Source organism: Bubalus kerabau, chromosome 11 (genome assembly GCF_029407905.1).
Source record: "Bubalus kerabau isolate K-KA32 ecotype Philippines breed swamp buffalo chromosome 11, PCC_UOA_SB_1v2, whole genome shotgun sequence".
Taxonomy (NCBI): domain Eukaryota; kingdom Metazoa; phylum Chordata; class Mammalia; order Artiodactyla; family Bovidae; genus Bubalus; species Bubalus kerabau.
In genome coordinates, this window is record NC_073634.1 from 39,430,463 (window position 1) to 39,456,806 (window position 26,344).

Sequence of the window (26,344 nt, forward strand, 5' to 3'; positions counted from 1 at the left end):
CTGTTCCCACACATTAAACATCTTCCTCCAAATTCCTCCTTACCTAATCAAATCTTATCTCAAGGCTCAGCTGCAGTTTTCCCAGGTGATACAGCCCAGGCAGCTTTCCTTACTCTGGACATATGGTTAAGAGCAAAAGCACTGTGGTCAGCAAGCAAATTGGCTGTTACATAACGTAAGATTCATTTCTTCAAAGGTAAAACTGAGATAATAAATGTCAGTCAGTGAAGTTGCTCAGTTGTGTCCAACTCTTTGCAATCCCATGGACTGTAGCCTACCAGGCTCCTCCATCCAGAGAATTTTCTAGGCAAGAGTACTGGAGTGGGTTGCCATTTCCTTCTCCAGGGGATCTTCCCGACCCAGGGATCGAACCCAGGTCTCCCACACTGCAGGCAGATGCTTTACTGTTTGAGCTACCAGGGAAGCTGAGATAATAAATGTACCTACAGTTAATTGTGAAAATCAAATGAAATAACAAATATAAAGCCTTTAGCATACTGCTGGCACATACTGAGCCCTCAACAGATGGTAAGTAGTATCTATACCACTCATTTAACAATCTATGGGGCTTCCCTGTGGCTCAGTTGGCAAAGAATCTGCCTGCAATGCAGGAGGCAAAGTGAAAGTGAAAGTCGCTCAGTCGTGTCCAACTCTGCAACCCCATGGACTGTCTATGGAATTCTCCAGGCCAGAATACTAGAGTGGGTAGCCTTTCCCTTCTCCAGGGGATCTTCCCAACCCAGAGATCGAACCCAGGTCTCCCTCATTGCAGGCGGATTCTTTACCAACTGAGCAATCAGGGAAGCAATGCAAGAGACCTGGGTTTAATTCCTAGGTCAGGAAGATCCCCTGATCAGGGAATGGCTACCCACTCCAGTGGTAATGGGGAATGGTCTCTTGTAAAATCCCTTAGGTTACTGATATTTTGGGGGCTTCCTTGGTGCCTCAGCGGTAAAGAATCTGCCTGCAATGTGGGAGACCTGGGTCTCCTTTCCTTTCCTTGGGTCAGGAAAATTCCCTGGAGGAGGACATAGCAACCCACTCCAGTAGTCTTGGTTGGAGAATCCCGTGGACAGAGAAGCCTGGCAGGCTACAGTCCACACGGTCACAAAGAGTTGGACACGACTGAGCGTGCATACTCGCACTGATATTTTTAAACCGTTGAGACTTTTTATTTTCATCTTTTGTATCTTGATAGCTCAATAAGTAGGTGTGGATTATATATCTAAAGTATTGAAAGAAACTTGAAAAATGAGTAGCTTTCAAAATTTTTTGGCCACAATCCACAGTAATAAATATAGAATGTAGCATACACAAAAACATATGTATAATTGAAACAAAGGTCATGATCATTCACCTTTATTACTTCTAAAGTCACTCTAATAATCTTAGTCTAGTTCAACAAACCAAACCAAATCACACCCAAAGTGGTTGAGACCTACCAAACTGAATTCACAGGTCTTTGGTCATAACCCCAAATTCGGGTTAAAACACTTAAAAATGAACCTTTGGATAAAATATGATGAGAATTTCACACACAAACAAACAAACAAAAAAAAAACACAGTGAAAAGGTCTTAGGATATCTGTCTGTTAAACTTTATTTTAAAAATCACACTTCTAAAATCATTCCTAGATTGTTAAATCACAATTTTTCTCCTGCTATACACCAAACAGGGACCTCTGTTTTGTATATGTTGACAGAACTTTGAGAACATTTTATTAACTAGGATCTCTGGAAATAACCTACCTTCCCTTAGAACACAAGCTATGCCAACTAAACTCTTCAGGGATGTGTCCAAAATACAAGCACTCATGAACATTCATAAAATTTCTTGCTATAAAAACTTCCTTCATCCCTGGCTTAAAAAAAGGAAAATGTCATACAGAGAATTAGTGGTTACCAGTGGGGAAAGGTAAGAGGGAGGGGCAATATAGGAGGAGAGAATTAAGAAGTACAAACTGTTATGTATAAAATAAGCTACAAGGACATACTGTACAATACAAGGAATATAACCAATATTTTATAGTAACTATAAATGGATTCCTTTGTGGCTAAGCTGATAAAGAATTCACCTGCAATGTGGGAGACCTGGGTTCAATCCCCGGGTTGGGAAGATCCCTTGGAAAAGGGAAAGGCTATCCACTCCAGTATTCTGACCTGGAGAATTCCATGGACTGTATAGTCCAAGGGGTCGCAAAGAGTTGGACACGACTGAGTGATTCTCGCTTCATAAATGGAGTACAGTCTTTAAAAATTGTGAATCATCTTGTATACCTGTAACATATATCGAAAATCAACTATACTTCAACTAAAAAAATTAAGTAGAAAGGAAAAAAGAGAATTGTCAGAAAATGAAATGAAACACCCACACTTAACAACCCAAAGATTACTAACATTCTATTTAAGCTGCCTACCATTACAAGATTATAAAGCATTTTTAATAATTCTTAAGCAATTTCCAACTTACTTGAACTAAAATACTATTTTCACATCCATTTCACAGCTGCAATGGTGTTAAGTTTTTTTCTTAGAAAGGGAAAAGGCCTTTATTACATTTTCTTAACTCTAAAATTTAGGATCTAGGTATTATTATTATTTTTAAAGCCAAATTGGCATAAAAAGGTAATGACCATTACAAAATTTTATGGTTCATCTATCAAAAAATTGTAGTAATGATACTCTAAATTTTTAAACACTAAATATTTAACAATAATGATAGCTTTATTTTTAAATGAGGATTTCAAAGTCCCTGATGCAACCGATACAATCTGCTCTCTTCTCTAAATAACTGTTAAAACCCATTCCCTTTACACTCCCTCTCTCTTTAGGTTACACCATTCTCTTCCTCAACCAAGATGGCTCCTTCCCTCCACTTCTTTGGTTAAATATACACTTTCTTTTGAACCCAATATTAAAATAGAAGTGAAGTGAAGTTGCTCAGTTGTGCCCAACTCTTTGCGACCCCATGGACAGTAGCCTGCACCAAGCTCCTCCGTCCATGGGATTTTCTAGGCAAGAGTACTGGAGTGGGTTGCCTTTTTCCTTCTCCAGGGAATCTTCCCGACCCAGGGATCGAACCCAGGTCTCCCGCATTGTAGACAGACGCTTTACCGTCTGAGCCACCAGGGAAGTCAATATTAAAATAGATCTCACCCCAAATTCATTTTTCTCCATTTTGACTGTCAAAGTAATAATTCATTAGAAACTGCATAATGTTTTAGTTGACAACAAAACTGTTAATTCTAACATTACTGAGTACCTATGAATGTATATATGCTATCCAATATGCCGGGGCTGCAATGCTGCTGCTGCTGCTAAGTCGCTTCAGTGTGTCTGACTCTGTGCGACCCCATAGATGGCAGCCCACCAGGCTCCCCCGTCCCTGGAATTCTCTAGGCAAGAACACTGGAGTGGGTTGCTATTTCCTTCTCCAATGCATGAAAGTGAAAAGTGAAAGTGAAGTCACTCAGTCATGTCTGACTCCTAACAACCCCATGGACTGTGGCCCACCAGGCTCCTCTGTCCATGGGATTTTCCAGGCAAGAGTACTGGAGTGGGGTGCCATTGGCAGTGCGATGAAGGAGAGGTCAATATCAAAGACTCTGACCCCAAAAGAGCTCACAGTAGAGGGAAGGCAGGTACACAAAGAATGTAAAAGAATGAATAAGGAATCACAAGAGAGTACACTAAAAGGGAAGAAATGCCTAGGCCGAATATGGAAGTAGCCAACTTTAGGATTCCAAATGGGAATATTTATAGTATGCGCTGCTTTTAACATTCAGAGGCCAGTCTCAATGAATGCAGAGGGTTTTGGTTGTTGTTTGCTAGATGTTGCTCTCATTATCATGTTCTCAGCTTGCTTTTCACATGGTACACAAGAGATTTAGGTCTAAATTTTCTACAAAGGCTAAAGGGAAACACAGATTTGAATTTTATATTTAAAATTGGGGAGGGAGGTTCACTAGAAATGAGTAGCATTTAACAGCAGAAAGAGAACCTCTAGGTTCTACAATGACAACAACAGGTTTAGAAGTCGTGCACTTATTCACTAGTAATTGCCCCTTAAAAACATTAGGAATTTGCCTTTCACTTCAGTTAAGACCATTTACTTCAAGACAATTTCATTTAATAAACACTTTATCAAGACCACTTGAAGAAATTGTTTTTAAGTAATAAATTCAGATCTCAAAAGAAAACAAATGGTACTGTTCTACCAATTTTTTTCTAACTGCCTTTTTCAGTGTCTCAATGTAGGGCATGAAAAACATACTTGTCAAGAGTGTGAATTTTTAAGTAATGAGCTTAGCATTCATATTTTCTTCACCCTCCAATTTTTTGATGGAGTTATACCTTGCTTGCTCTGTTCTAAATGAACAAAAATGTGCACTAAAAGAAAAAGAACACTCTGGAACTTCCCTGGAGGGCAAAATTCTTTCACTGATATAACCCCATTGTCAAAAACAGTGCCCATCCCATACAAGGCACTCACAAAATAATTTGCTCAGACTCCTGCCTCTACTACTTTGCATCAGGCTGTGTATTAATGTATGAACCTCAGAGTACAGCCAAAAGCAAAAGAAGAGATAATTCAAGGCAGACCTTGTTACCCCAGGACTGATTCTATGTCTTCAAAGTTGAGGGGGAAAGAAAGATGTTACAATATGAAAACATTCATGAATGAACTATTTTTCTCTCTGTCCACAAGGTCTGTTTACAGTAAACCTTAAACAAAACCATGCAAATGAAATGGAAACTCAAGAGTAAAATCACAAATTCTACAAAAAAGTCAAATCAACTTCATGAGGCTGATCAACATAAATTGTTACTTTTTTAAAGTTTGATAATGACATTGGTATTGATTTTTTGTTTCATTCCTCCTCCCTTAAAGATATATACCAGAAATATTTATGAATGAAGAATATGCTTCAAAAAAAAAAAAAAAGGTCTAAGGGTGTGGTGGTAGGAGGAACATGATTGGCCCTGAGTTGATAACTGCTGAACATGGGTGATGGGTACACCCAGGTTCATTATATTATTCTTTCCTCTCTTGTGTATGTTTAGCATTTTTCCATAATAAAAAATACTTAAAGAAAAAAGTCAGACAACTATTCACATCAGAATCTGTCAATGACAAAGGAGCCAAAAATATACAATGGAGAAATGGCAATCTCTTTAACAAGTGGTGCTGGGAAAACTGGCCAACCACTTGTAAAAGAATGAAACTAGAACACTTTCTAACACCATACACAAAAATAAACTCAAAATGGATTAAAGATCTAAATGTAAGACTAGAAACTATAAAACTCCTAGAGAAAAACATAGGCAAAACACTCTCTGACATAAATCATAGCAAGATCTTCTATGACCCTCTATGGAAATAAAAGCAAAAATAAACAAATGGGACCTAATTAAACTTAAAAGCTTTTGCACAATGAAGGTAACTATAAGCAAGGTGAAAAGACAGCCTTCAGAGTGGGAGAAAAAAATAGCAACTGAAGCAACTGACAAAGAATTAATCTCAAAAATATACAAACAGCTCATGCACCTCAATACCAGAAAAATAAACGACCCAATCAAAAAATGGGCCAAAGAACTAAACAGACATTTCTCCAAAGAAGACACATAGATGGCTAACAAAAACATGAAAAGATGCTCAACATCACTCTTCATCAGAGAAATGCAAATCAAAACCACAATAAAGTACCATCCCACCCTGGCCAGAATGGCTGCTATATCAAAAAGTCTACAAACAATAAATACTGGAAAGGGTGTGGAGAAAAAGGAACCTTCTTATACTGTTGGTGGGAATGCAAACTAGTACAGCCACTATGGAGAACAGTGTGGAGACTCCTTAAAAAACTGTAAATAGAATTGCCATATGACCCAGCAATCCCACTGCTGGGCATACACACCGAGGAAGCCAAAACTGAAACAGACACAAGTACTCCAGTGTTCATCGCAGCACTGTTTACAATAGCTAGGACATGGAAGTAACCTAGATGTCCACTGGCAGACAAGTGGTAAGAAAGTTGTGGTACATATACACAGTGGAATATTACTCAGCTACTAAAAAGAACGCATTTGAATCAGTTCTAATGAGGTGGATGAAACTGGAGCCTATAATACAGAGTGAAGTAAGTCAGAAAGAAAAACACCAATACAGTATATTAACACATATAATATGGAATTTAGAAAGATGGTAACAACGACTGTATACGCAAGACAGCAAAAGAGACACAGATATAAAGAACAAACTTTTGGACTCTGTGGGAGAAGGCAAGGGTGGGATGATTTGAGAGAACAGCATTGAAACTTGTATATTACCATATGTGAAATAGATCAGCAGTCCAAGTTTGATGCATGAAACAGGGCACTCCAAGTCGGTGCACTGGGACAACCCAGAGGGTTGGGAGGGATGGGGGACACATGCACACCTGTGGCTGATTCATGTCAATGTATTATAAAAACCACCACAATACTGTGAAGTAATTAGCCTCCAATTAAAATTAATTAATTAAAAAAATTTTAATGGGATTTGCCACTTGGCAAAATGTGACTTTAGCAAGCTATTTAATCTCTACTGGTGATATTTTTTTTAAATCTTAACATGCTAAGTTCAATATACATGTAATCTAATAGAATGTTTCACTCTATCTTTAAAACTCAAAAAGAAAAAAAAAAAAAAAGAATCTGTCAATGACAAATGAGACTCTGGCAGAAGCAGCCAGTTAGCTAGAGAAAAGAAAACTGACAAGACATGTTAAAAGAAAAATCCCTGGAAAATGGGAAGGGCCTCAAATATTTTTAAAAATCGATGTTTGACATTGCTATGAAAAATCAAACGCATGCCTATGTAGGGACAGGGGGTAAATGAGAACTCTGCACTTTCTGCTCAATTTTGCTCTGAACCTAAATCTGCTCTAAAGAATAGTATGTTAATTTAAAACAAAACAAAAACGTGAAAGATAACTCATCATACAACTTTAGCAGAAAAATTCTTGTCTCCAAAATCAATTAATTCATTTATTTTGTTTTTCCCTATGAACAATCAACTTTCTCACTACAAAATTTAGGGTCCTGTTTTGAGTGTGGCCATTTAATAACAAAGACAAACTTTTTTCTATTTCTATCACTTTCTCTAACTGGTTCTCACTGACGAATATGGCAATTTGCCAAGATTTCAAGAATCTTTTACAAATAAAAAGCTTATCTTTATTGTGTACTTCACAATTTCAATACTCAAATATTAGATATTCTGTTAAGTACATCATATTAATGGACAACTGAGATTTAGTGTTTAGCATTTTCTTCTTTCTTCTCCAACAGAGAGATGATGTGATTTGGGTGTTCCTGTGGTCACGAATTACTTTCCAGAGAGGAGGTTAATATATTTGATAATGTATATCTTGAATAAACAAGTTCCCAGTGGTTATATAATCTAATTAAATACATGATTCAGTTTAATCCAATTCCTATCTAGTAAGGCCACATAATATTCTTAATAATAATTAACCATGGGAACTACAGTTTAATTAGCAAATGAAATGATTCTCAGTGTAATACAATCATTTCATTATAAAACAGCAGAAAATTGTAACATTTCCACTGAAACAAAGCATCTAAATTTGTTCCATAATACTCCAAACTTACATATTCTGCTAAAATAAAAATTCTACTTAAAAATAAGAAACACAAAAGAAATGATCGAAATTTGTGTTTAATATTTTGCTTTTATGAAACAGTCTGCTGCTAAGTTTAGGTTTGAAAAACCATTTCTAGTCTACACTCCCACTCTCCAGAAAAGGACTCTAAAGCTAAGAAAGGTTAAGCAAGACCAAGATGGCAACAGCAGCAAAGCCAGGTACAGATAAACCTCTTTTGCCTAGACTTCACTGCCTCTCAGGAAAAGTCCAAGAGGACAAGGAAGAAAAAGCAAACTTCAAGATTACCTTTCTTCAACTCCTTTCATTCTCCACATGGGCCACACCAATTATTTACAGATATCTTTCGCTCAGTGTCCAGGAGGTGTCTTGACAACTATGTTCCAAAGACCACTAGTCTGTACCTCTTTTCGCTGATTTGTTTCCTTGCTTCTTAAAAACTAGTCCCCTCATGTATTATGTCACACAATCTCTCCTCAACAGGCAGTACTAATACTTTAAGCTGTCTGAACAAGAGACCTTGAATTATATCACGATGACAATTTCTAAAATACACAGAAATAACTTTTCTTCACAGAGAACTGCTAAAAAGACCTGCAAGTCTTAAGAAGGATTGAAAGGTAATTACAGCCATCAAAATAAAACAGAAAGTAAAAAAAAAAAAAAATTGGAGGGGAGAGTCTGAGTATCTCCTGAAGGAGAACTCTACCCAGTCCTGCAACACCAAGATTGGGGATGTACTGGTCGGGGATCCACTCCCAGTATCCCTGAACAGTATTTACATTCTGGGCTTCTTTGGGAATGCACTTGATCTGGGCAACTATTTCCAGTACTTTACAAACTGCTCCAACAGTCCTTGTAGAAAGATACACACTGGCTTATTTTAGGCTTTACAGGATAAAAAAAAAAAAATCATACCAGAGCAGGAATGTTTCTCAGGAATAATTTAGTCCATCTCCCTCACTTCTCTCACACGCATACTGACACACAATCACAGAGCTAGTGGGAGAAATTAGATTTTATTTTCACTACTACTTTCCATTTTTCTACAAAGTACTACGTATGGTCACTACTAAGGCAACTACCAGCGATCATCACATGTTTTGGCCTCATGTAGATGTAAACTTGTGCAACACACACAAGGCTTAAAAAACAAGCACAACTATAAGCAGGTCACCTTAACACGACAGGAGAAAAAAATACACCCAAGATTACAACATGTCCCACCAAGTTCAAAATGTCATAGCGCAATCCCAAGAATCAGCTTGCAGAATTTAAACAAGGTTCCAAAATAAAATTCTATCTACTAGCACTTCTTCCTGGTTAATTAAAAAATAAATGGTTTGAGGTTTGCAGGTTTTTAAGCCATATAACTGCAATCTTGCCCTAAACACCAAGGACTGTTCCCCACTGTATTTTTAGCCCTTTCCAGGTAAAGATACCTAACAAGCCCAAAACAATAAATATCCTGGCGTTAATTTGCCAAGCTTAGTAACAATAAAAATGTCAGAAAAAAAGTGCTTAAACTATGCCTGTGTAGATTCTCAATATATCCAAACCTGATACAAATTCACAGACTGGTCTATTTATACATCCTGATTCTAAAAGGAGCTGTTTGTGTCCCAAAAATGATTATTCTCTGAAAAATCTAAGTGATTAAAATGAGGAATTACTGGAACTGACAAAATAACTTTATTTTTACAGTGCCCAAGTAATGCAAAAACCTAGGAAACTCACTTGAAAAAAACTATGAATTGTAATCATTTATAAAACATTCTTCTGTTGTGACTAAAAGTGATTCTTCTCCGTACCACAAACTTCTTTACACTCTAATCAAGAGAAGAGTTGTTAACCTTGACATTTTATGGTCACTCTTTGAAAAGGGCAAACTAACTGTTTTAGTTTTACTCCTTAATTTAAAAAGTAATTATTCCCACCACCACAGCCATTTAGGAATGAGAAATTTGTCAGAGGCTCCCTAATAATTGGCCGATAAGAATCATCCTGTGAGGAAATGTAGAGAAGACTATTGCATTGCAAAACCCTGAGTCATCACCCAATTCACTCAGCAGATTTGGGTAAACACTGGATAAGTGACTTATGTCTTGTGTGTTCACCCATCCATACCCACAAGCGTGAACATATAATGTTACCGTATTTTATGTACAGTTAACCAAACAAGATACAGCAAAATTCTTTTTTTAAAAAAGTTCTTCTGACACAGTGAAGATGCCCACCTAGCAAATAAAGTCTCTAACCTTTCCCCCAATTGTATTTTACTCTGTTTACAGCCAGGTTATGCCCCCCCCTCGCCCCCCGCCAAAGTAACAAAGAATAGAACTGAAACTGATTTAAGTAATCTATATTCATCTGAACAGCGCATAAACTAACACAAGCCCGATACTAATAACGCCCAGGACAACCTGACAGCTCTCTTCTCTGTTTTCCTTAGTATCGCACATTTCCAAAGGAAATGTCACACAGGAGTAACACACACTTTTCCCGAGGTTCTCAGACTCGCCATTCTCAACATCAACGTCTGGTACACGGCCCAAGAACGCGCTGAGGGCTGATTTTAAATCAATCTTTTCAAGCAAACCCACAAAGCCTGAGAAAGCCCCCAAAAGCAGAACCTACAAGTTCCCTACGGCCTCCTTCCCATTCAGAAAGTTATCAGACACGAATTGAGAGATAAGAAGAGGCAGGGAACCGTAGGGGAAGAAAGAACCGGAGGCAACACCAAGAAAAGTCAAAAGTTGTTCGCCCGAATCCTCTGCTCCCTCCCGTCACCCGCAAAGGTTCAAGAAGAACCCTTGGGGGACCGCCCATCTCTTTCCCTGGGGGTCCAGTGGCCTTCCGGCTCCCTGGGGCCCCGAATATCGGAAGACAACAACCCGAAACCTTGGGGAGAAGCACCTGCTAAGGACGTAGCGGGCTGGTGAGGACCGGGGAGATCCCGTGGGAAAGCGGCAGGGAGGCTCGAGTCGCGACTCTGGGGCTTACTGCACAGAAACGATCCGCCCGAACCGAGGCAGAGTCGGGGGGTGTCCAGCGGTCCGCTGCGGACAAAGAGCCTCCCCACGACCGCGGACGCCCTCACACCGAGCCTTTGCCTCCGGCCCATCCTGCAAGCCCTGGCACACTTACGTGGAGAGTTTCCTGGTCCAGAAGAGGCCCCCAGGCCACAGCTCTTGAAGCTGCACCGCCCGGCCCAGGTTGCTTTTGATCTGGGCCAGCTGCAAGTCGGACTCGGCGTCCAGCCGCTCGGCGTAGGGCAGCAGCTTGTTGTAGACGATCTCCTTCTGCGGGACGAAGCCTTGGGGGTCCGGACCCGGGCGCCCGCCCGGCTCCAGGGGATCCCTGCCGCCCGCCCGTTCGGCCGGCTCCATGAGACCAGGAACAGCCCCCTAACCCCCTCCCACCCTATCCCTCCCCGGCCCCCACCCCTCTCCGGGCTCCGCCTCCTCCGCGTCGTCGTCGCCCTGCGGCCGCCGGCGGCCCGTCGCCCTCGGCCCGATCGCTGGGCCCCCTGCCCTGGCCGGCTCGCTGCTGTCCCCGCGCGGTCCCGGGTTCGTTGGCGGCTGCAGCGGCCGCTCCGCCCGCCCCGCACCGGCTAGGCTGGTGACGCTGCACCACCCGGCCCGGAGGTTCCGGATGGGCCTCAGGTCACTTCCGGGGCGGGGCGGGGCGGGGCGACGGTGAGGGAGGAGGGGGCGGCGGCGGCGGCGGCGCGACGGTGCGGCGGCAACCCTGGGTGCCGCGCCTTCCTCGCCGTGGGCCGGGCTCGAAGCCCCGACCCCCAGGTCTCACCGGCCGAGCGCGAGCCTGTCCCACCGGAAACACGAGGCTGAGTTCCAAGCTATTGTCCTTCCTTGCGTGGGGTCGCGCGCGCTCTCTGCGACTGCCTCGCGAGCCCTAAGTCGCCGTGGCCTCGGTGGAGGCAAACAGACGGCGTAGTGCCCCACGCCGTTTATGGAAAAACCTAGGTACTCTGTCCACCCCACTTGTAACTTATAGACTTTTTACCCTGTCCCCTTTAAAATCTCGTCTTTCTGGCGTTCTTCTGGCCGCCTTCGTTTCAGAAAAAGGAATTCAATAAATATTCAACAAACATTAATTGAGCCACTGCTGTGTGTCAGACACTCCTTTTAGGCCCTTGAGGTGCAGTTTCAGAACACCTGGTTTCTGCCTTCCAAGGACTTTACAGTAATGTGGAGCTGTTGATTGAAGAGTAAGCAATTACAGAACAGTACTGCTCTTAATTGCTAGATAAGTATAGGATGTCTTGAGAACATCTAAAGAGGACTTGAAACAGAACGGAGTGTCAGGTAGTTCTAGAAATGATACCTAAAGTTGAGCTTAAGGATTGAGTGTAAAATTTATTAGAAGAAAAAACAGCGTTCAAGAGGGAAGGGACATATACCTATGGCTGATTCATGTTGATGTTTGGCAGAAACGAACACAATTATGCAAAGCAATTATAGTTTAATTAAATAGGCAATTTAGAAAAAAAGAGCTGAGGAAGCAGCTCAGACTGCAGCCTTGCATTCTAGGAATTCAAAGTTCAAAATAAAGATTGCTTGCAGAGAGGGGAGTGAAGAATGAGACTTCGAAGGACATACTAAGGGGTTTATAGAGCTTTATCTTAAAGGCAACAAGAAGCTGAAAAATTTTAAGCATAAGAGTGGTATGGTATAATTTACATTTCTGAAGAATCACTCTGATATTGTGTGGAGATGGATTAGAACAGACAGGGTCGGAAACTGGCAGATCCCTTAAGGAGATGTGACATAATGGTGGGCTGCATGTTGGTTGAAATGATTCAAGAGCTATTTCAGCAAGAATGACCTGAGTTTCATAGTTGATAGGATATGAAGAGTGAAACAGGGAAAAAGTCAGGATGGTGTCAGATTTTTGGGTTGGGAAACAGATATAAAGCACAGCAGAAACATCAATGGAGGCAGAATGCCTAAGGAATTAGAAAATATTTTCATGTATGGATCAGGAGGGTCATCTAAAAGGGGATATAGCATATAGGTGAATTGGAGGGAATGAGATATAGAGTATTGTTAAAAGATAAACGGAGGCATAGTAAAAAATTTTAGGATTTACATGAGCAAAAATTGATTGGAATTGGGCAACACCAAACCTGGAGCAGGGACAGAAGCCAGGGAATGAGAAGTGCAGAAGCAAAGGAAGGAAATTATTTGATTGGCTACAGCTGAAAGCCTAGTTAGCTATCTTTGATTGTTGTCTTTAGTGTTTAGATTTCATGATCTTGAGGCATGTACACACTTAGACTTGGGTTTGCTTACATAGCCCACCAAGGCATTAGAGACACCTTGGTCTAATGGCCTCCTTGTTTAATTAATTTAATAGTATGAATAGAACCCTTGATCACAGTCTTAAGGAGCTCCATGTTTAGAGATGGATAGAAAGAAGAGATGGCACCCCACTCCAGTACTCTTGCCTAGAAAATCCCATGGACGGAGGAGCCTTTTAGGCTGCAGTGCATGGGGTTGTGAAGAGTCGGACACGACTGAGCGACTTCACTTTCACTTTTCACTTTCCTGCATTGGAGAAGGAAATGGCAACCCACTCCAGTGTTCTTGCCTGGAGAATCCCAGGGACGGGGGAGCCTGGTGGGCTGCCGTCTATGGGGTCGCACAGAGTCGGACACGACTGAAGCGACTTAGCAGTAGCAGCAGCAGAGAGGAGAGAGACTGCAAAGTATACTCAAAGAAGCAGTCTGAGAGGTAAGTGTTCTAGGAAAGTGAGCTTTTTAAAAAACTGTTTCAGTTAGAGGAATTGGTTAATAATAGCAAAGGTGGCTGGGAGGTTAAATGAGATCAGAGAACGGCTTATTGGAGTTACTGATAAAGCAAATAACAGTTTCAGTGGAATGTAGGAATGGAAAAAGCAGATTGCAATGATAAAGGATGAATGGGAAGTAAACAGAGACATCCAAGGTGGACAACATTTTTTGATAGTTTGGGTGGGAAGAACAAGAGAAAAATAAGGTAGCTGGAATGAAAAGAATTTTTGAAAGTGGACTGTTGAAATATTGATGAGAAGGCACCAGTGGAGAGAGAGATTGAAAATACGTGGGTGAAGATGCAGAGAGTGGGAGAGAGCATGGATTCACTGGCCTTTAGTAGTAAACCATCCTCTCCTTCTGTTGGCAGAGGAGGAAAGCAGGGGAAAAAAGGTGCAAAAGCAAGGCGTTTGCAAATTTGGTGCCTGGAAGTTGGGGGTCTTTCTGGTGGTTTCTATTTATTTTTATTTTTGGTGAAGCAAGAGAATGACAGTGATGGGAGAAAGTGGGGGATAGGAGATTTGAGGAGTTGGGAAAAGGGTTTGGAGTCATCTTAGAATTCAGAAAATTGACTAAAAAAACAGAATTGCTTGGTAGTTAAGGGTGGAAGCATGAATTTACCATTATCTGACTGCACGACCCAGTGACTCCATTAGTGACCTATTATTTCTACAATAATGTTTAACAGCCCAGGATTATATGCTATACAGGCTGATATGATCAAATGACAAGCAAGAGGTTATATATGTTAGCAGTAGTGACGGTAGTGGTTTTAGCTGTCATTTCTTGAGCACTTCCCTCAGCCTGTGCTTTATCCTCTTTATCTCATTGAATAAGAAGAGATCTTGGAGTTGAGAATTTGAAAGAGAATGGTTAACATCTAAATTGGTTGAAGTCTAAGAAGAGAGAAGAGGTGAAGCAGTGGTTCCAGGTGATCTCAGTTTCCCTGGGAATGGATGTCTGAACTGGAAAGATCAAAAGAATTATTGGAGCAAAAAAAGATGAAGTCCCTGTTATTCTATGTGAAGTTTAATAGAAAACACCATTCAGACCCCTTCAGGTGAGAAAGGCAGGAGACCTTAAGTTTCTCCAGAAGACCAAGGCTACTCATCATTAGAGATGGTATGCAAAGTCTGGAGTTAATTTTCTCTTCTCAGACCAACTCCCAGGCATTTTTTATCTCCCAGAGCTCAGGATACTCTGCCAAAGGATAACAACTCAGTATGCTTTCAGCCAGACCTTCCACAGAGGGAGACTCTGACTTCTTATCAGACTCCTCTAGGAAATAGACTGTGATCACTTTTCTTGGAAGACCTCGAAAGTGCAGTAGCCCTTCATGAAAAACATTCTAAAGAGAGAGGCTTCTCCTCAAGCTGGAGGATTTGGCAGAGATAATTATCATCAGATATTTATGACATGGATGTACTTGCTGGCCCACTACATGATCAACCACTTATTAGTGAACAAAAAGGACAGGTTGTTAGTTTCATGCCTTCTCCTGCCTTGGTTTTTTCTGTATATGATGTATTTGGGACCAGGGGCAGGGGTATTTTGACAGGGTATTAATAGATGAATCTCTGTTGTCAGAGCATAATACTTAGAAATATTTGAATTCTATTAGAAAGACTCTAATCAAATACCTAAACTCCTGTCGTGCAACAGTTATTAAAGTCACAAGATTATTGGATTTGAGAAATGAGGGGTTTTTTTTCCTCTAGTTCCTATATGATTTTTAAGTTTTGAATTTTTCAACCAAAAACCCTCTAATCCAGCCATAATACCCATTTTACCAATTAGAGTATATTTAGAACTCAACTTTTAATAAGAAGGCAATCACAGCTAACAATGAATTTTCCCGTGATTATTTTAGTTGTTCTGTTTCTTGGACATTTTACCATTTCACTACAATGGAGCTAGCTGTAGGTTTTTTTTTTTTTTTTAATTTATCTTGCCGTGGATTTGTTTCATAAAAGATTCTTATGGTTTACCAGTCATGCAAAATTTTCAGCTATTTTCACAATCGTTTTGTTCCTCTTCTCTCCTTATAGAATTCCATCAGACCTGCGTTGTACTTTTCATTCTGGTGTTAAATTTCTTACTCAATATTTTGCAAGTCTTTGTCTCTCTACCTCATTCCAGATAACTTTTCAGTTCAGTTCAGTTCAGTTCAGTCGCTCAGTCATGTCCGACTCTTTGCAACCCCATGAATCGCAGCATGCCAGGCCTCCGTGTCCATCACCAACTCCTGGAGTTCACCCAAACTCATGTGCATGGAGTCGGTGATACCATCCAGCCATCTCATCCTCTGTCATCTCCTCCTCCTCCTGCCCCCAATTCCTCCCAGCATCAGAGTCTTTTCCAATGAGTCAACTCTTTGCATGAGGTGGCCAAAGTATTGGAGTTTGAGCCTCAGCATCAGTCCTTCCAATGAACACCCAGGACTGGTCTCCTTTAGGATGGACAGGTTGGATCTCCTTGCAGTCCAAGGGACTCTCAAGAGTCTTCTCCAACACCACAGTTCAAAAGCATCAATTCTTCAGCGCTCAGCCTTCTTCACAGTCCAACTCTCACATCCATACATGACCACTGGAAAAACCATAGACTTGACTAGATGGACCTTTGTTGGCAAAGTAATGTCTCTGCTTTTGAATATGCTATCTAGGTTTGTCATAACTTTCCTTCCAAGGAGTAAGCGTCTTTTAATTTCATGGCTGCAATCACCATCTGCAGTGATTTTGGAGCCCCAAAAATAAAGTCTGACACGGTTTCCACTGTTTCCCTATCTATTTCCCATGAAGTGATGGGACCAGATGTCATGATCTTAGTTTTGTGAATGTTGAGCTTTAACTTTATCATATCTATTACTTATAATTCTTACAACTTAGTTCACTTGTTTTTTATTATTTATTTTATTTTGTCTGTGCTGGGTCTTCATTGCGATGCACAAGCTTCTAGTTACAGTGAGCAGGCTTCTCTTGTCTCTTGTTGCAGAGCAAAGGCTGTAGAGCATGGTGGCTTCAGTAGTTGCTTTGCCTGGGCTCTGTAGTTGTGGTACAGGGTCTAGTTGCCCCAAGGCACATGGGATCTTAGTTACCAGACAAGAGATCAAATCTGTGTCCCCTGCCTTGGAAAGCAGATTCTTAACCACTGGACCACCAGAGAAGTCCCAAACTTGGTTCATTTGTATTGATCTGCAGTTTAACTTGTCCATTGAGCTAATTCCAAAGATTATATTTTACAGTTTGGAATTTCTACTAAGTTCTTTTTCAGGTATCCTATTTTGTTTTTCATTGAGTTTTGTTCTTTATGGTTCCAATGACTACTTTGGAACTGTGACTACTTTGGACTACTTTATGGTTCCAATGTCTAGCTTCCCTGGTAGCTCAGATAGTAAAGCCTCTGCTTGCAATGCGGGAGACCTGGGTTTGATCCCTGGGTCAGGAACACCCCCTGGAGAAGGAGATGGCAACCCACTCCAGTACTCTTGCCTGGAAAATTCCATGGATGGAGGAGCCTGGTAGGCTACAGTCCATGGGATTGCAAAGAGTCGGACACAACTGAGCAACTTCACTGACTGACTATTTTAACCATTTTGCTGCTGCTGCTGCTGCTGCTAAGTCGCTTCAGTCGTGTCCGACTCTGTGCGACCCCATAGACGGCAGCCCACCAGGCTCCCCCGTCCCTGGGATTCTCCAGGCAAGAACACTGGAGTGGGTTGCCATTTCCTTCTCCAATGCAGGAAAGTGAAAAGTGAAAGTGAAGTCGCTCCATCGTGTCCAACTCCTAGCGACCCCATGGACTGCAGCCTACCAGGCTCCTCCGTCTATGGGATTTTCCAGGCAAGAGTACTGGAGTGGGGTGCCATTGCCTTCTCCGTTTAACCATTTTAGACATACTTAATTTAATAATTTTCCATGCCCAGTCATGTCCAACTCTTTGCAACCTTTGGGCTGTAACCCACCAGGGTCCTCTGTCCATGGCATTTCCCAGGCAAGAATACTGGAGTGGGTTGCCATATCCCCCTCCTCCAGGGGATCTTCCTAACCTAGGGATCAAATCTGCATCTCCTGCATTGCAGGCAGATTCTTGACCACTGAGCCATCTTATTTGGACATTCTTTCTATTATTTCTAATAATAATGTGTTGTGTGTTTGCTGACTTTTGTTCATGATGGCTCATTTACTTGTGTTTTATAACTTTTTATATTTGAGATCATCTTCAAATGGCTTGTCCCCTTTCCGCCCCCCCCACCCCCCACTGTGGAAGTCTCATGTGACCCAGAGTGATTTTTTGTTTGCTTATACCAGATCCACAAAAGTATCATAGATTTGTACTAACCAATATTTATGTTCATTTTCCAGCTAGTATTAACTTGGATTTCTGTCCTATGCAAGTTACAGGCCTGGGAATTCAACATTATGGAGAGTTCTGTTTTTATGCATTATTTCACTTCCAACTCCCTTAGGTTCAAGACTTTAACTTCTATCCTTGAGTGGATATTAAAGCCCAATTCACTTGCTGTTTCCAGGTCAAATAACTACCCCAAAGTTGATGCAGGGTTAACTCATACACTTATCACTCTGGCTTTCCTTTCTTCTTTGTTTCAGCATCCAGAAATTTTCCTTTTCTGTGTATGAACTCATCTATGGTTACCACTTACTTTTATGTTTAATATACCATTCCTGTATAAGAGGGGTTTTGCATTAACTCAGTCTGCCATGCTACTGGAACTAGAGACCTTTAAGGAATGAACTTCTACTCTAAAATATTAGACATCGTGGGAGCAAAAGGAAGTTGTTTAGTCTCCAAGTTGTGTTTGACTCTTTTGTGACCATGAAATGTAGCCCACCAGGCTCCTCTGTCCAATGGGATTTCCCAGGTAAGAATACTGGAGTATGTTGCCATTTCCTTCTCCAAGGGATCTTCCTGACCCAGGGATCAAACTTGCCTCTCCTGCCTCTCTTGCCTTGCAGCCTATTTTTTACCCCTGAGCCACCAGGGAAGCCACAAAAGAGAGTAATTATGGGTAATCGGAGCCTGCCGGGCTGCAGTCTGTAGGGTTTTAAAGAGTCGCACGCGACTGAAGCGACTTAGCATACACACAGGCACGAGAGCATTTTTTAGAATCCTCATATCACATAAATGGCCATTGATGATGTCTATCCATCAGCTCTATTTATTGATGATTTAAAAATAATCTATTTTTTATTATTTGTAAAAAAACCTATTTGATATTTAAATGCAAAAAAGGGTTTTTCAACAAACTGAAGCTCTTTGTTTTCTTCTTTTTTGACAAGCTGTGAATAATGTAGGAGGTCGTAGCTTCCCTCATGATCAAATATAGTAAAGAGATGAACTGTACTTTTTAACAGTAGTTGAAGAAATTAACAATAGAGTCATTGGAGAGATAATAACAAATGCACAAAGAGGATGTACACTCTTTCCACCTACCTCAGTTTTAACATAAATAGAACAGTCCTTGCTCATGGACGGAGAATGGGATTGTCTGCATGAATAATATGAATACCAGCAAGACACTCATACGTTATCGTATACTTGGAATGCTACCCTTTGCAGTCTTTTACTTTGTACTAAGAAGAATCACTTTTGAAATTTACAGACTCATAAGAGGGGTACTGTAATAAATCTTGAATTCTCCATAGTGAATTATATCAATATATTCATTTATTCAGCAAACATTTATTAAGTGCCTCTTGAGTACCAAGTTTGAGATCATAAGATGAATGACATAGTACTTGTCCTCAAGGGGTTCACTATCTAGTGGGCTGACAGACAAGTAAGTAGATAAAATTGTAACCAAATGTCATCTGTGATCTTTCTATCTCTTAAGAGCTCTAGATAAAACTCATGTAAACCTCTCTATCAGAGAAGGCAATGGCACCCCACTCCAGTACTCTTGCTTGGAAAATCCCATGGACGGAGGAGCCTGTTACGCTGCAATCCATGGGGTCGCTAAGAGCTGGACATGACTGAGCGACTTCACTTTCACTTTTCACTTTCATGCATTGGAGAAGGAAATGGCAACCCACTCCAGTGTTCTTGCTTGGAGAATCCGAGGGACGGGGGAGCCTGGTGGGCTGCCGTCTGTGGGGTCGCACAGAGTTGGACACGACTGAAGTGACTTAGCATAGCATAGCATAAACCTCTCTATAGACTGTGAGAAATCAATGCCTCATCCAATAGTTCTGCTCAGTTTTGGAGGATGGAGGCTTCTGTATTTATGGTCATTCCCAGCTCTAAACTTTTGCCTCTGCTAAACTACTTCTGTTTACAAGGCTTCTGTTGTCCCTTTCTCAGTACCACTTTAAATCAAATATGGAATTCTGGCTACCTACTTTCCATAATTTCCATACCTCCAACCATTCATACAAGGTTTTGTGTGTGTGTGTGTGTGTGTGTGTGTGTGTGTTGTGTGTGGCATTAAATGGAAACAGGTTCAAGGGATTTATATGCTAGGAATACACACAACTTAAAATTTAATGTAAAATATTTTCCCAAAAGATCTATGTCTGTGTGGCCCCTGACATTACTGAGCTCATTGTCTGATGGGGCAGTCAGACAGTAAACAATCCATTCTGTAGGTATTTAATTACACTTCTGTTAAATGCTTTCATAGAATAAAGGCTGCTCTGATTGTGTAAAACAAGGAGACCTAGCCTAGACTGGGAGGCCTAGAAAGATTTCTTTGAGGAAGTAGTAGTTGGTGAATGAAGAGTTGTGGAGACAGATAATAGAAATGATCTGACTAGAAAAACAGTATGAAGGGAGGCTTGAGGTGGGGGAAGAACTTCTCTTGAGAAACTCAGAAAAGATCACTGTGCTTAGGAGAGAAGGTGAGAGTGGCAGATAAGGCTAAGGATGCAAGCAGAGTTAGATCATGTAATACCTTGTACGTTGGGTTAAGAATTTTGGACTTTATCCTAAAAGCTATTTGAGATATACAAATACAGTATTGCGGGAAGTAACCAAATATTTGGGGGACCTGAATGGGGGCTGTTAGGGTCTTGAAGTCAACTGGATAGGTACACCCCAGGCAGAGTCGTCATTATGCAGAAGCCCTAGCGTTTTCAGTAAGCCCAGTTCGGCCAGGGAGCAGTGAGTATAATGAGGTAAGAGCACAGAAAGGGCGGATAATGGCAAAAGAAGAGGCAAGACAGTAAACTGATAATAGGTAACAAGTAGCCATGTGTCTGTGTATGATGGTGACCATGGTGGTAGCTCATCCCCACCCACAGAGAGTAGACGGCCTTTCCAAAGGATCCGCCTGCCAGCGCGAGAAACACAGGTTCATCCCTGCGTCGGGAAGATCCCCTGGAGAAGGAAGTTGCAACCCACTCCAGTATTCTTGCCTGGGAAATCCCATGGACAGAGGAGCCTGGTGGGCTACAGTCCGTGGGGTTGCAAAGAGTCAGACACCACTTAGCGACTAAACAACAGCAATGAAGTCATGATCTGTGTGTGGTGGTGTTGACGGAAATAGTGTTAGCTCATTCCCATTCACAGACAGTGGGCTGCTTTTCTGGACTCAGAATCTAATTCATTTTTTTCAGTTCTTGCTTTGTTTTGTAAATTAATCTTTTTTTCTTCTCTCTCTCTTTTTGTTTTTTTTTTTTTTGATGCATACCACAGCTTGCAGAATCTTAGTTCCTTGACTAGGGATCAAACCCAGGCCCCTGCTGGTGAGAGTGGTAAGTCCTGACCACTGGACTGCCTGAGAATTCCTATAAATTAATCTTTTTATTTTGAGATTTTATTTTGTAGATTCCTATATAGTCATAGAAATAATACAGAGAGATCCCTTATATGCTTTGCCCAGTTTCCCAAAACTGGTATTTTTTGTGATCAATGTCAAAATCAAGATATTTACATCAATACTCTCAAGCAAGACAAGAACATTTCCATCACCACAAAAATCCTTCCTGTTGCCCTTAAGATTCCCATTCACTTTCCTGACTCCTCCCATGCCTCTAATGCCTGGAAAATTACTAATCTGTCCTCTATAATTTTATCATTTATAATTAAATTTATAATTTTATCATTCCAAGGCTGTTAATATAAATAGAATAATGCAGGGTGTAACCTTGTGGGATTGGGTCTTTTCCTGCTCAGCATAATTCCGTAGAAATTCATCCAGGTTGTTGCATGTACTAATAGTTTGTTCCCTTTTATTGCTGAATAGCAGTCCATGGTACAGATGTACCATATTCCGTTCAGCCATTCACCGTTGAAGGACATCTGGGTTGGTTTTGCCTATTCCAAATAAAGCTGCTATGAATATTTGTCTACAGGTTTTTATGTGAACGTAAGTTTTAATTTCTCTGGGATAAATGCCCAGAAGTACAATTGCTGGGTCATGCTGGATTGCATGTTTAGTTTTATAAATAAGAAACTACCAAAATGTTTTCCAGAGTAGCTGTACCATATTACATTCTTACCAGCTATGTATGAGTAATCCAGTTTCTCTGCATCCTTGCCAACATTTGTTGTTGTTACTGTTTATTTTAACCATTTTGATAAGTGCGAGTGATGTCTCATTGTGGACTTAATTTGCATTTTCCTTTTGGCTAATGTTGCTGAGCGTGTTTTCATGGGCTTCTTGGCCACCTGCATGTCTTCTTTGGTGAGATCTCTGCTTATGTTTTTTGCCTGCTTTCTAATTGGATTGCTTGTTTTTTTACTGTTGAGTTTTGAGAGTTCTTTATATATTCCAATTGCTATTCCTTTGTCAGACAGGTGACTTTCAGATATTTTCTCCTTGTGTGTAGCTTGTCTTTTCATCCTCTTATTAGGGTCTGTTTAAATTTTTTTCATTTATTTTATTTTGGCTGTGCTGAGTCTTTGTTACTGCAGGGGCTTTTCTCTAGTTGCAGAGGGGGCTACTCTCTAGTTGCAGTGCTTGGATTTCTCATTTTGATGGCTTCTCTTGCTGCTGAGCAGGGACTCTAGGGCGTGTGGGTTTCAGTAGTTGGGGAACAAACATGGGTTCAGTAGTTGTGGCTCCTGGGCTCTCTAGCACAAGCTCCATAGTTGTGGTACAAGAGTTTAGTTGCTCTGCAACATGTGGGATCTTCCTGGGCCAGGGATTGAACTGGTGTCTCCTGCATTGGCAGGCAGATTCTTTACCACTGAGCCACCAGGGAGGCCCCTTAAAATAGGGCCTTTTGCAGAGTAAAAGCATTGAATTTTGATAGGGTCCATTTTGTCAATATTTTCCTTTCATGGTTCAAACCTTTGGCGTCAAATCTAAGAACTTGGCCTTGTCATAGATTCAAAGATTTTTTTCTAATAGTTTTATGTTTTGTATGTAAGTACATCTAGTCAAGGCTATGGTTTTTCCAGTGGTCATGTATGGATGTGAGAGTTGGACTGTGAAGAAAGCTGAGCACCAAAGAATTGATGCTTTTGAACTGTGGTGTTGGAGAAGACTCTTGTGAGTCCCTTGGACTGCAAGGAGATCCAGCCAGTCCATCCTAAAGGAGACCAGTCCTGGGTGTTCATTGGAAGGACTGATGCTGAGGCTCAAACTCCAATACTTTGGCCACCTCATGCAAAGAGTTGACTCATTGGAAAAGACCCTGAAGCTGGGAGGGATTGGGGGCAGGAGGAGAAGGGGATGACAGAGGATGAGATGGCTCGATGGTATCACCAACTCGATGCACATGAGTTTGGGTGAACTCCAGGAGTTGGTGATGGACAGGGAGGCCTGGCATGCTGCAATTCATGGGGTTGCAAAGAGTTGGACATGACTGAGCGACTGAACTAAACTGAACTGAACTGAAGTCCATGATCCATTTTGAGTTATATTTGTGGGAGGTATGCCTGTGAATGTCCAATTAATTCAGTTTTAAATAACACTATTTGAAGGCCACTAAGAGTTTAGTCAAAGTGGCAGTGTTCTGAACCCAATCATTTTATTTCATAGTGTTCACTCAAACATGCAGCAGAAAGGTACATACTGGCACCATCTACTCTTGTAGACCACTGTGAGCCAATACTTGTATGAAAAGACATATCTTTCCAGAAATAAGGAGGAAATATTTTGGACAGTTCTTAAGTCCATAATTAGTAATACAAACAACATATTTGACTAATTCTGCCAGAATATGGTCCTGCCAAAGTTATGACCAACCTAGATAGCATATTCAAAAGCAGAGACATTACTTTGCCACCAAAGATCCTTCTAGTCAAGGCTGTGGTTTTCCAAGTGGTCTTGTATGGATATGAGAGTTGGACTGTGAAGAAAGCTGAGCGCCGGAGAATTGATGCTTTTGAACTGTGGTTTGGAGAAGACTCTTGAAAGTCCCATGGACTGCAAGGAGATCCAACCAGTCCATCTAAAGGAGATCAGTCCTGGGTGTTCTTTGGAAGGAATGATGCTAAAGCTGAAACTCCAATGCTTTGGCCACCTGATGCGAAGAGTTGACTCATTGGAAAAGACTCTGATGCTGGGAGGGATTGTGGGCAGGAGGAGAAGGGGACGACAGAGGATGAGATGTCTGGATGGCATCATGGACTTGATGGACGTGAGTTTGAGTGAACTCCGGGAGTTGGTGATGGACAGGGAGGCCTGGCATGCTTCAATTCATGAGGTCGCAAAGAGTCGGACACAACTAAGCGACTGAACTGTCTGAAAAATATACCTAATTGACTGTATTCAGAACACTTAAAGTAGTGGGCATCTGTAACTGTCTGACTACGCAGCATCTGAACCCATGTGCTAGATTTAGGAAACTGCAACCCCCCCAGCCCTGCCCCATTGCATAGGTCTTGGTGAGAAGTAAGCTCCTCCCTCAGAAGCCTAAGGAGTCCCCCTCTAATCACTCCCCGACAGCCTTGTGATCCAGGTTTGGCCACCATGTACTTTGAATCTTGAGCAAGTAATGCCAAGATGAGGGGATGATGGATGGATCTGTGGTAGCTGTAGTGTAGGCAGCCTGGCATTCGTGGCTGTGTGTTCAGCCCTTCAGGAACAGTGACCATCTACAGTGACCACTGTGTCAAACAGAATATATGGCATACATTGGTGGTGTCAGCAGCATCTCAAGCAGTCTATTTCACTACCCTGACTCCTTTGACCCTGGTCTCTTGTCTGAGACTGTTCCTTATCATTTCTTGTCAAATCTGCAAGTTATCTGATGCTTTCCAATAAATTTATATTCAACTTAAATTAGCCAATAGAAGATTACTGACAATAAAGAACACTGACATATCAGGAACCCTCACTGATACTTTCAGCAAATGAGCCTAAGGCAGGGTTGAGAGAGCTCCCACCCCGAGAATTTCTGATTCAGTAGGTGTAAAGTGGACCCTGAGAATTTGCACTTGAACAAATCCCCACTGATGCCGATGATCAAGTGACTGCACAGTCTTCTTCAAGGTTAGTGTGATTTTATGTTTTCTCTCAAACACTTGCTGATTACTGTTTCATTGTTTGAATATACCACAATGTGCCCATCCATTCATCTGATAATAAATGTTTCAGTTATTTCCAGTTTCTGGCTGCTACAAATAAAGCTGTTGTGAATGTTAATACATAAGTCTTTGTACTGACATTTATTTCCTTTCCTTTGGGATAAGTACCTGGGAGGTGAATGGCTGGATCATATGGTAGGTATATGTATAACTTTTTAAGAAACTGCAAGCTGTTTTCCAATGTGGTTATGCTGTATTATGTTTTTCCAACACTTTATGGTCAGTCTTTTTATTAATAACTTTAGCCTTTCTAGTAGGAATATAGTAGTATCTCCTTGTGCTTCCAATTTGCCTTTTCCTAATAACTAATAACAATGAGCATCTTTTTGCATGCTGATTTAGCATTCATATATCTTTCTTGGTGAAGCATCTATTAAAATATTTTCCCCCTTTTTGTTTTTTCATTATTAAGTTTTGATAGTTCTCTATATATTCTGGGGATAAATCCTGTATCATATATGTGATTTGCAAATATTTTTTCCCAGTCTGTGGCCCCTTTATTTTCCTTCATTCTCTTCATATGCAGAGAAAGTCATTTCTTCAAAAATTATCAAGAGCCTCATCAATTTTTCTAATGACCTCCCTTCACTGCTTGATATTCAGATGATGCCTTCTGGAAACACATTTCTGTTTCACTGTTTCCATTGTTAACTGGTATGATTGTGGAGCCTCAGTTACCAATAGCATTGTATATGATTTGAAGAATTCTCTAATATCACTTTCATAAACTTAATGAAATCTTGTACCTATTGCAGAATCTGTAGTTAAATTCTTTTTGATTCATTTGATTTGTTTGATTGATATTTTTGGATGTTTACCATAACCTCAAAGTTCAAACAATGAGCTTTTAACTGAAGGGCCACTGAATGAGCCAGGGTGGGGGAAAATAAGCACTAGAGTTTTGTATGGAAAAATATTTAAGTAGAGGCTTGTTTTATAAATGATCAAGTTCGCTAGAGAATATTTTAGTGTTGTATGACTTTTGCTTCCATATGCCAGCACAGATTTATGTAACAAATATTCAAAAACAAGGCCCTGCAAGAAACACCCCCTACCTCTCTTAATATTTTATCTCATATCTTGATCCCTGCCCCTCTCCCCATGCCCGTTCTGCTCCAAGTACCCTGACCTTCACACAGTTTCTTGATCAAGTCAACCTTTTTCACAATGCAAGAAAATCTACTCTGTCTCTAACTCAATAAGTGGGCCAAGAATCTAGATTTGCTCTTAAGTGCAATGGGTATCAGTAGAAAAGTTTTTAATCACGAAAATGACATCCTTTGATTTAAACTTTAAAGGGATCTTTCTGACCCTGAATGGAGAATAGATTATTCAGAGATAAGAATGGTAATAGGGAGGCTAATTACGAGGC

General features: G+C 41.0%; 1 protein-coding gene across 3 annotated transcripts in view; it reads right to left on the reverse strand.

Annotated features, from left to right (window-relative positions):
- PSME4 (proteasome activator subunit 4) overlaps positions 1–11,077 on the reverse strand; it is a 99,377-nt gene extending 88,300 nt beyond the window's left edge. For 2 of the 3 annotated variants that reach the window (XM_055540080.1, XM_055540079.1), the window contains exon 1: positions 10,812–11,077. In XM_055540080.1, coding sequence (XP_055396055.1) covers positions 10,812–11,053 — 242 coding nt within the window. In that variant the 5' untranslated portion in view covers positions 11,054–11,077. Of the gene's footprint in view, positions 1–43; positions 65–10,811 lie in introns of those variants that run through there. The other variant, XM_055540081.1, reaches the window with a different exon arrangement.
- Positions 11,078–26,344: the final 15,267 nt, after the last annotated feature.